This window comes from Nycticebus coucang, chromosome 14 (genome assembly GCF_027406575.1).
Source record: "Nycticebus coucang isolate mNycCou1 chromosome 14, mNycCou1.pri, whole genome shotgun sequence".
Classification (NCBI taxonomy): domain Eukaryota; kingdom Metazoa; phylum Chordata; class Mammalia; order Primates; family Lorisidae; genus Nycticebus; species Nycticebus coucang.
In genome coordinates this window covers 70,693,473-70,704,173 of record NC_069793.1, presented here as the reverse complement: position 1 = coordinate 70,704,173, position 10,701 = coordinate 70,693,473, and the positions used below count along the sequence as shown (strand labels likewise).

At 41.4% G+C, this 10,701-nt stretch overlaps 1 protein-coding gene across 1 annotated transcript; it reads right to left on the bottom strand.

Moving 5' to 3' along the window:
• Positions 1 to 803: 803 nt before the first annotated feature.
• C14H11orf98 (chromosome 14 C11orf98 homolog) lies at positions 804 to 1,551 on the bottom strand. Its single transcript, XM_053561250.1, is given in 3 exon segments — positions 804 to 1,246; positions 1,363 to 1,484; positions 1,486 to 1,551. Coding segments are annotated over 3 exon segments (396 nt in total). The 3' UTR covers positions 804 to 1,038.
• Between the last annotated feature and the right edge of the window lie 9,150 nt (positions 1,552 to 10,701).

The following is a 10,701-nucleotide window of genomic DNA, read 5'->3' as shown; positions in this document are numbered from 1 at the left end:
ATCTGACCCATAATAGGTGTGGAATGAATGCCTGAGATATTCTCAGAAGATTTAGTCTAATCTCCTCAGAACTGTTCCTGTAAAGTCTTAAAATACATTTAGCAGAACATGTGCTTCCGTGGTTTTAAAACGACTGTGAAGTTTGATTCTGGAGGCTGTAGGTGGTGTAAGGTGTAGGCTTTGCTGTTAGATTTCCATTCTAAACTCCTATGGCACATGGTCAGGCAGACTCTTCTGCCAAGGAAGGGCCTCTGGAAATGGCAAGTTTTTTTTTTTTAATCTTTTTTTTTTTTTTTAGAGACAGAGTCTCACCCTATCGCCCTCCATAGAGTGCCATGGCCTCACACAGCTCACAGCAACCTCCAACTCCGGGGCTCAGGTGATTCTCCTGCCTCAGCCTCCCAAGTAGCTGGGACTATAGGTGCCAGCCACAACACCCAGCTATTTTTTTGTTGCAATTTGGCTAGGGCCGGGTTTGAACCCGTCACCCTAGGTATATGGGGCCAGCACCCTACTCACTAAGCCACGGGCGCCGCCCAGAAATCACAAGTTTTGTGGTAAACAGATTGAAAGGGAGGAGGAGGAAACTTGGGAGGGAGAATGAAAGTGGGAAAGGTGGTGGTGCTTCTGGGTTACCCTGAATAGCGTATGTCAGGACCTTTGTGGTGAAACTAATTTTCATTGTGATTTCGGTCTCTCAGACTGTAAGTACCTCAAAAGCTGGAACCATGTCTAAGTCCTCTGCTGCCCCAAACACCTGACACAGAGTAGTTATATCAGTATATATATATAAATTTTTTTTTTCAGAGCTCTAGGGCTTTATTACAAATGTCGACCGCTAGACAGGCCCCTCCCCAATTTTCTTCTGTATCCTTTTTCCTCATAATACATCCCTACAGGGAAGGTCAGTAGGCCATTATGGAAGAGGAATCTGGGCAGAGCTGAAAAGGGGCAATGCTTTCTCCAAAGTCCTCTGAAACCACCTCTGGAGTCCTTATGGCTCCAGCTGAGAAACTTGTGGTAGAAGAGGTAAGAACTTTAGCTCTCATCTTCAAGGTCCTTCATGTCTACGTCCTGCTGGGCTTTTGTCTTCTTTTGCTGTTTGGGTTGTGCTTCACTAGTCCTGGTTGGCTTTGAAGGAGACTCCACTTCCATGGCCGCCTTCTCTTTCTGCATAAGGTGGATCTGCTGCAGGAGTTTCCTGCGCTTCTTCCTTGACAGAGTAATGTTGCCACGTGCACTGGACCTTTTCTAGTTTCCTTCTTTGGCAACTTCTCTATTATGCACATGAAGCTTTCCCAGAGCCAGCGAGCACATGCTGCATGAGGACCTTCCGTTTCACACGGCGGCTGGGAATCCGACCGTCTCATCTGGTAAGCCTACTTCTTGAGATGGTGGCTTGTGATCAGCCCTGCGTCTATCACAGCCCCAACCACCTGGTGCTTCAGTTGATGCTCCCTATTCAACCCCTCCCTCCCCCACCCAGTGATTGAACAGCTTCTTCTTCAGTTCCCTTCGGGGCCGATTGATCTTCCCCTCAGGGCCCCCCATGTATCAGTATATTTTTATTGAAAGAATGTATAAGGGGAAGAACTGCTGTGGCCCATAGAGTTCTTTAAATCCTCAATGGCTCCTGGGGCGGCGCCTGTGGCTCAGTGAGCAGGGCACCAGTCCCATATACTGAGGGTGGCGGGTTCAAACCCGGCCCCTGCCAAACTGCAACAAAAAAAATAGCCGGGCGTTGTGGCAGGCGCCTGTAGTCCCAGCTACTCGGGAGGCTGAGGCAGGAGAATCGCCTAAGCCCAGGAGCTGGAGGTTGCTGTGAGCTGTGTGACGCCACGGCACTCTACCGAGGGCGATAAAGTGAAACTCTGTCTCTACAAAAAAAAAAAAAAAAATCCTCAATGGCTCCTAATTCTTCACCCTAGCTCCACCTTGGAGAAATACTTGGATTTAACTGAGCTGTTTTTAGTCTTTAACCTTAAGGATTTGCAGGATTTCAGGACTTGAAGCTCAGCTCTGCTGCTAACTTCCCTTTGCAAACTTGGTCAGGCCAGAAAGCCATTTGTTCATCCCCATGTAGGACCTGCCAGGTTCCTCTTTCTGGTTTTCAATGCTGGGTGGGGTTTGTGGTTCTAATGCACGAGAGCCTGAGAATATGAAATCCACATGACCAGGTAAATAGCATTTCCTTAAAAGGTCCAGAATCGTGAGAAAATGTAATGCTGGGGTGTTCTCTCTCCCTCCAACCCTTTCCACCCAAAGGATGTGCTCATATAACCCATTAATTCAGTAAATACTTAGCATACATACTATGGATCAGACATTCTGCTTTAAGTAATTATCTCACCAAATACAAGTATTACTTTGAGTTAGACTGATGGTATTGTCTTCCATTTCACAGATAAAGAGTCTAGAGTTTAGGTTAAAGGAAATGACTTAAGGATAGTCCCAGGGTTTGAACCTAGATGTCTAGTAGATAATTACTGATTGCTGTGCTTGTTTACCTGAGTGGGAACTCCTTGAAGGCAAGTGTCTTATTTTGTCAATTCAAATCTTTGTTCCCTATTCTCAGCACAGGGGCTGAAATGACATTTTTTTATTGAATATTTAATACATTGGAAAGTTGTAGATTCAAAGGTAGGGTATTCAAAGAGTTGGGATGAAGGTATGAGAGACATTATTTGTCCAGAGAAGCCCTGATCCTCAAGATGAATTTTTTGTAATCCATGGGGTCGAAAAAGAAAGCATTATTTACCCTCAGAAACCCATAATGGTAACTAACACAAATGTTACAATGCTTTAAACATCTTCATGTTTCATTGGGAAAATTATACCTTCTTCATTGTTATTTGGAGGAAATGTGAAATAATATAAGTAAAAGAGCCTGCTTAAGCTGTAAAGTGTTAAGTTGTTTTTAGGGCTGGTTCTACCTACCGTCTCCTTTCTGGGCTTCAGACTCTGAACATGCAATGAAGTGATGAACCTAATGTCTTACAGCCGTTCCTTGCTCACTTCCTCCATTAACACACAGACAGTTCTACAGTCCTATTGCCCCTCTCTAAGCCCACTGCCTAGTTTCCTTTAAAGACTGTTGCCTGCTTTCGTTTACTTTTCTTTTTAAGCTGTTTCTGTGTGGGCTAGCTTTCCCTTTTGAGGTTGAATTGAATTGTGTAAGGCCTCAGGAAGTGGAGGAAGTACCTTCCTCAAACCTGGTTGCACCAAAAGCCCATCAAGTCAAGTCTTCTCCACAAAGAGGAAGAGAAAGCCTGCGTTGCTTAGCCAGTAGACAGAGCTTCTCTCTTGAGCTTTCTGGGTTAATTTTATCACTTACAGAAGAGACATTTTCTTTTAAATTACTGAACATCCACTTTATGTATCATTAACGTCCCTGCGGGCATTTTTCTGTCATTCTTTAATTTTTATGCACCTTCCTACATCTGTCCCTGGCATTAGACAAAATAAATTCAAGCAATCCTCTGCATAACAGGTCTTTATCATTGCAATGATGATTTTATTTCTGTTGTTCTCCAGCTAAATATTTTCTCTAATAGTTTCTCAGATACCTGCTTCTTCTTGCCCTCATATCACTTTCTCTCTACAAAAACTTTCTATTCCTGTGTAGGCCATCAGTTCGAAGTTTTCTCACTGTCACTGCAATAAGCCAGACCTTCTTTATTATGTCCCCCAGCCTGTTTCTCATAGTTTTTGTTGTTGTTTAAGATGTTCTCCTTTTACAGCTACAATATAGCTGTGCTTATACTCAACAACCTTTAAGGCCCATTTCAAGTATCTCTATGGTGACTTTTCTGACACTTTTCTTCTTGTTCCATACAGAATTAATATCTCTTCCTTCAGTGTTTATGTGGAACTCTGTTCTAATGGCGGTGGCATCATTTCTTGTATCACATTGTATTTATTTGTACTGTATGTGTAATATTTTGTATTATAACGACTTAGTTTATTTTAATTCTCCCTAAACACTTCCTCAGAACAATCAAGGTTTGCAAGGTTGGAAGTACCTGGTTTATACCAGATGGTCAATAAAAGTGGCCTTACATTGATTGCTTTACTGATGTGTAAGTTGCCTGATAGGTATTCTTACTTAATCCTCACAAGAGGTCTCTGACACAGATATTATGCCCATTTTACGTATGAGGTAATTGTGGCCCAGAGCTTAAGTATAGAGACCTTAAGTGGTTGATTTATGATCTCACAGCTGGTACCTGAGAGAATTGGGATTCAAATCCAGGTTTGTTGACTCCAAGGTTTGAGTTTTATTTATAACTATTCTTCTGACTTCTGCTTCTGTGTTCTTTATATGCACATCAGAAACACACACATTGAGTATGTGAATTTGTTTAATGCAGTGTTCAAGGGTTCAAGACAAGAGTTCAAATGGGAATATGGTAGAATGGGGAGCAAATAAGTGATAGTCTCAGAATTCCTGTGTATTAAGAAATGGCCTAGGGCGCAGTGGCTCACACCTATAATCCCAGCATTCTGGGAGGCTGAGGCGGGTGCATTGCCTGAGCTCACAGGTTCAAGACCAGCCTGAGCAAGAGCCACGCCCCTGTCTCTAAAAAAAAAAAAAAAATAGCCAGGTGTTGTGGCAGGTGCCTATAGTCCCAGCTACTTGGCAGGCTGAGACAAGAGAATCACTTGAGCCCAAGAATTTGAGGTTGCTGTGAGATATGGCTCCATGGCACTCTACCAAGGGTGACAAAGTAAGACTCTGTCTCAAAAAAAAAAAAAAAAAAGAAAGAAAGAAATGGCCCTATAGTAATTAATGTCGTAATTGCACTTGTAGACAATTCTGTAATTTGGCATCTAAAAATGATTCTGTTTCAGCTGGTTAACAGATGTAACAACACCTACCTTTGGGCATGTTCTATTCTAAAAAAGGATGGAAAGCTGCCTCTCACACTACCACAGCGAGGTGGATGAGCTCAGCTTTGACCTGAAATAGTTAGTGTTAGTGCTTCTGAAATCTTTTGCCTCTGAGCTTTGTCATATTTTTTGTCAGATGCTGATAACCTATTTTTCCGAGCTGTAGAATCAGACAATTGGAAATGGGGTTCTTATCCCAACTGTTTGAACAGCTTGAGCTTTTGCCAGGGAGTGCCTAAACATAAAGGCTGTTTTTGGAATTGGTAAAGGAGGCCAGAAGGTAGACCCTGGGAAACACCTCTGTCTCTTTGTTTCATGGCATGGGCCATTGATTCATCCTGTTAATCCTTTTAAGTTGACTAATAGTGGATGTATTATAGAAAGGTAAAAAAAAAAAAATAAGACCTGAGTTCAACCTCTTGTTATTTCATGTGAGTATGTGATTTATACTTCCTAGGCCTGTTGCTTTAGGTGTTTTAATCCTGTGATTCTTTCTGGGTGAAGTGATCCTGATGTCTGGGGATACACATCCTTGCTGCCCAAAAACCATTCAAGGCTTTAAATATAGCTTCTCCCCTTTTTTAACTCATGACTCCTTTATTCACAATCTGTATCTGAAAATTTGTTGAAATCTCTTACCTTCTAATGTCCTCTCACCATTCTCTTCATTGTTGAGATTTATACTTCTTTTATGTCTTTAACATTTTAGTGTGATTTGGGGAGAGAAAATAAGTCAATATGGTTTTAATCTGTCCACTTTACAAATAAACTTTAAAGGAAGTTAAAGGAAAAGATAAGTTGCATTTATATCTAGAGTTGTAAAAAGTTTGCCATGAAAGTAAATGAGGGGATAGACCTAATGAGATGTCCTGGGTTCAGATCTTGGTGCCATCAGCTATTAGCTATATAATCTTGGATCTGAACATTTTAGTAATCATAGGCCAGCACAGACTAGCACAGAGAAAGTAAAATGTTTTTATTGCATGGATACCAAATATTGTATTTCTTATATATATTGTGCTAGACCCTAGAGATAAGAAGGTGACTAAGATTCACCTCCTTTCTTGGAGAAGTTCATAGACGAGCAGCAAAGAAAGAGAAAAAACTTTATTTATTTATTTATTTTTTTGAGACAGTCTCACTCTGTCACCTGGGTAGAGTGCTGTGGTGTCAGAGCTTACAGCAACCTCAAACTCTTGGGCTCAAGTGATCCTTTTGCTTCAGCCTCCCAAATAGCTGGTCCTACAGGTGCCCATCACAATACCCAGCTATTTTTTCCCCCTTGTTTTTAGTAGAGAACACAATTTTAACACAGTAACTAAGAAAATGCCAGGAAGGCTGTTAACCTTGCTCAGGCTGTTCTCAAATTCCTGAGCTCAAGCAGTTCACCTGCGTCAGACTCCCAGAGTGCTGGGATTATAGGTGTGAGCCACTGTGCCCTACTGAGGAAAAATATGTTAGTACTTCTTGGTTGAATGTGTGTAATAAACTGTAATAATCATTGGAATTATGAAGATGAATGAGCTGGTCTCAACCCTTGATGTGCATATCATCTAGTGGGGCTGTGGTGGTGGGAAAGACGCTTGTAAACCAATAACTAATACAATGGACAAGGGAGAATATAGTATTTACAATAAAAGAGAGATGATATGTGAATTTAAGACGTTATCACTTAGAATTACACTACATGGCCTTTAAGCTCTTTCCCATCTTAGTCTATAATTCTGTATCTTTTTTTGTCTTTTTAAAAATTATTAAATCATAGCTGTGTACATTAATGCAATCATGTGGCACCATACACTGGTTTTATAGACCATTTGACGTATTTTCATCACACTGGTTAACATAGCCTTCTTGGCATTTTCTTAGTTATTGTGTTAAGACATTTATATTCTACATTTACTAAGTTTCACATGTACCCTTGTAAGATGCACCGTAGGTGTGATCCCACCAATCACCCTCCCTCTGCCCATTCTCTCCCTCCCCGCCCCTTCCCCATATTCTTAGGTTATAACTGGGTTATAGCTTTCATATGAAACCCATAAATTAGTTTCATAGGGCTGAGTACATTGGATACTTTTTCTTCCATTCTTGAGGTACTTTGCTAAGAAGAATATGTTCCAGCTCCATCCGTGTAAACATGAAAGTGGTAAAATTTCCATCTTTCTTTAAGGCTGCATAATATTCCATGGTATACATATACCACAATTTATTAATCCATTCGTGGATCGATGGGCACTTGGGCTTTTTCCATGACTTAGCAATTATGAATTGGGCTGCAATAAACATTGTGGTACAAATATCTTTGTTATAATGTGATTTTTGGTCTTCTGGGTATATACCTAGTAGAGGAATTATAGGATTGAATGGCAGGTCTATTTTTAGATCTCTAAGTGTTCTCCAAATATAATTCTATATCTTGTATATGACATATATTATCTATACAAAAAATTCATGAGGAAAAATGTGGATTTTGGCTCAGTGCCTGTAGCTCAGCAGCTAGGATGCCAGCCACATACACTAGGGCTGTTGGCTTTGAACCCAGCCTGGACCTGGTAAAACAACAATGACAACAGCAACAACAACAACAGCAAAAAATAGCCAGGCATTGTGGTGGGCGCCTGTAGTCCCATCTACATGGGAGGCTGAGGCAAGTGAATTGCTTAAGCCCAAGAGTTTGAGGTTGCTGTGATGCCAGGGCACTCTACCCAGGGCAACATAGTGAGACTCTGTCTTAAAAAAAAAAAGAAAGAAAAATGTGGATTTTAAATAGCTAACTCCAGTATATAATGGAATTATAGAAATAGGAAAAGTCATTTTCTGGTTATCTAATTCTAAAATAGCAATGATTGCTGAACATTTTTCAGAAAGGAATCAAAAATGCAAATGTTCCCTGCATAAGAGATTAGTCTTTCCCTCACAATGGTGGATGATACAAAAGAAGTCTAAAATAGTTTCCCGGCCTTTGAGAAACTTTGATTTCCTTAGGAATGTAGGATGTATATGCTAAAAATTGAGTGGTTCCACCAAATAAACTGGGTGTAAACTTCAGGAGTTTAGAAAAAAGTGGCAACCTCCAACTCTTAGACTCCAGCGATTCCCTTGCCTCAGCCCCCCAAGCAGCTGGGACTATAGGTGCCTGCTACAACACCCGACTATTTTTTGCTGCAGTTGTCGTTGTTTAGTTGGCCTGGGCCGGGTTCAAAGCCACCAACTTCAGTGTATGTGGCTGGCACCGTAACCACTGTGCTATGGGCGCCGAGCCTCACAGGCAAGTTTCTTAACCTTTCTCAATTTGTTTCCTCATCTGTAAATAGGATTGCTATGGAGATCAGGGGAGATAAGCATGTGAAGTGTTGTACCTGCTCTTGTAGTAAGCACTCACTAGTTGCTAAGTATTTATTATTATTTTGATTTTTATGTCTTTGAAAATTTAGGATAGATGCCAATTAAGTTCTAAAGAATACCATTTTATATTAAAGCAACATAGTCCATATTAGAAGAAATTTTACAAATAATGTTGTCTAATAGTTTCATTTTACACTTGGTACATCTTATAGTTGGAATTGTTCAGGTTTAAAGTGAAGCAGTGAATAGCCCAAGTTTACCCAGTAGAGGCACCAGGAACTCAGTTTCTAATACCTGAACCAATGATGGGGTATCTTAGGCTAGTCTGGGTGGCTGGGGCTAGATTAAATATCTATTTTAGTGGCCTGAGAAGTCAGTGGCCCTAGTTTAAATACTGCTGGGTAGAGCCAATCTTATACCTTCATACTCTCATGAGAAATTTTCCCTGGTGTGTACCTAGGTACTTGATGATATATACCTGACGGTTCTCTCCTTGACAATTTAACCCATTCTTCCTTCTCCATGAATTAAAAACAAACCCAGACAAGAGAAGGCAAGTACGGTGTAGCCTCTAAGTATGATGTCTTGGGAGTGAATGACAGTTGTGTTGGGGTGAAGACATAGAAAGAAGGAAAGCAGGAGAATGGATTGAACCAGAAAACGCTTTGGTTATTTCTTTCCTTCAAAGTCTACTAAGGGCTATTTTTTCTGTTATTGTGTGAGGAGACAATTGTAAAATTTTAGTGACTGAAATTTCTCTTTAAGGGTATCTAACACAGTCCTTACCCCATGTTTGAATTCCCTGTGCAAAGTTTCTGCCAAGTAGTTCTCTAACATATGCTGACAAACTTCCATGGGAGCTCTCTACTGCTAGAGGCAGTAATTTTTATGGTTAGATATTTTGTCTCTTAAAAAGTAAAATCTCCCACTCTGGGGTTTCTAATCACTAGCTTCTCACATAAGAAACTGAGGCTCAGGCTTGGTGCGTGTAGCTCAGTGGTTACAGTGCTGGCCACAGACACTGGGGCTGGTGGGTTCCATCCTGGTCCGGGCCTGCTAAAAAAAAAACAATGACAACTGCAACAATAACAACAACAAAATAGCCAGGCTTTGTGGCAAGTGCCTGTAGTCCTAGCTACTTGGGAGACTGACAAGAGAATCACTTGTGCCCAAGAATTTGAGGTTGCTGTGAGATATGACTCCACGGCACTCTACTGAGGGCGACATAGTGCGACTCTGTCATTAAAAAAAAAAAAAAAGAAGAAGAAAAGAAACTGAGGCTCAGGTAAATGCTCTGAAATGGGGCATGTCCGACCACTGCGTGCGAATCTTATATCTTGTCTCCAGCTATGAGGGTCAGGCAAGATGGAGACCGAGGAGTTCAGTTCTGAAGCTTCAGATTTATCCACGTGTCTTCATGGGTGCATGGTTTTTATTAAAATTATTTTTTTCGTGGTTGCATCAAATTTGTTAGTACTAGAAAGAAACTTACTGATCAGACAGTCTTTTCTCACCGTTATTAGTCACTGATTTGTCACTGAGTCCCAGAGAGGTAAAGCCATTTGCCCAAGGTCAGAGATTCTTTGACAGAACTGGGATTAGGGCCAGGGTCTCCTGGTGGCCAGTCCTCGATGTCCTTCAGAAGACAATCTTCTGGACAAACTGTTACCAACCTCTAAAACTGTGTATTTTTAAGTACGATGTGGGTCATGCACCTTGAGATTTCTTTTGGGAGTGATAGCATCAGTTAAAATTACAAGGGTTTCAGGGATGGGTGTGGTAGCTTACATTTGTAACTCTAGCATTTTGGGAGGCTGAGGCCGGATGATTACTTGAGGCTGCAAGACCCCATCTCTACAAAACATGGGAAAATGAGTTAGCCAGACATGGTAGAGCATTCCTACAGTCCCAGTTACTCTGTAGGCAGAGGCAGGAGGATTGTTGGAGCCCAAGAGTTTGAGGTTGCTGTGAGTGATGGTGATAATCACTGCATTCTAGCCCAAGCAACAGAGTGAGACTCTGTCTCCAAACAGAAAATTACATAGGTTTTAGTCTAAAAATATTAAGCTTTTTTCAACTCACAAGAGAAGATAAAAGGTTCTATCCACAGTTATTTATAGAGTACTTATAAGAGCTCAGAGTGCTCCATTCCTGGCCAGGTGCAGTGGTTCACTCCTGTAAACCTAGCACTCTGGGAGGCCAAGATGGGTGGATTGCCTGAGCTCGTGAGTTCGGAGACCAGCCTGAATAAAGCTGAGACCCTAACTGGGTGCGGTGGCTCATGCCTATAATCCTAGCACTTGGGAGGCTGAGGTGGGTGAATTGCCTGAGCTTATGGGTTTGAGACCAGTCTGAGCCAGAGTGATACCCTCATCTCTAAAAATAGGTGGGCATTGTGGTGGGTGCCTGTAGTCCCACTACTGAGGCAAGAGAATCGCTTGAACCCAAGAGTTTGAGGTTGCT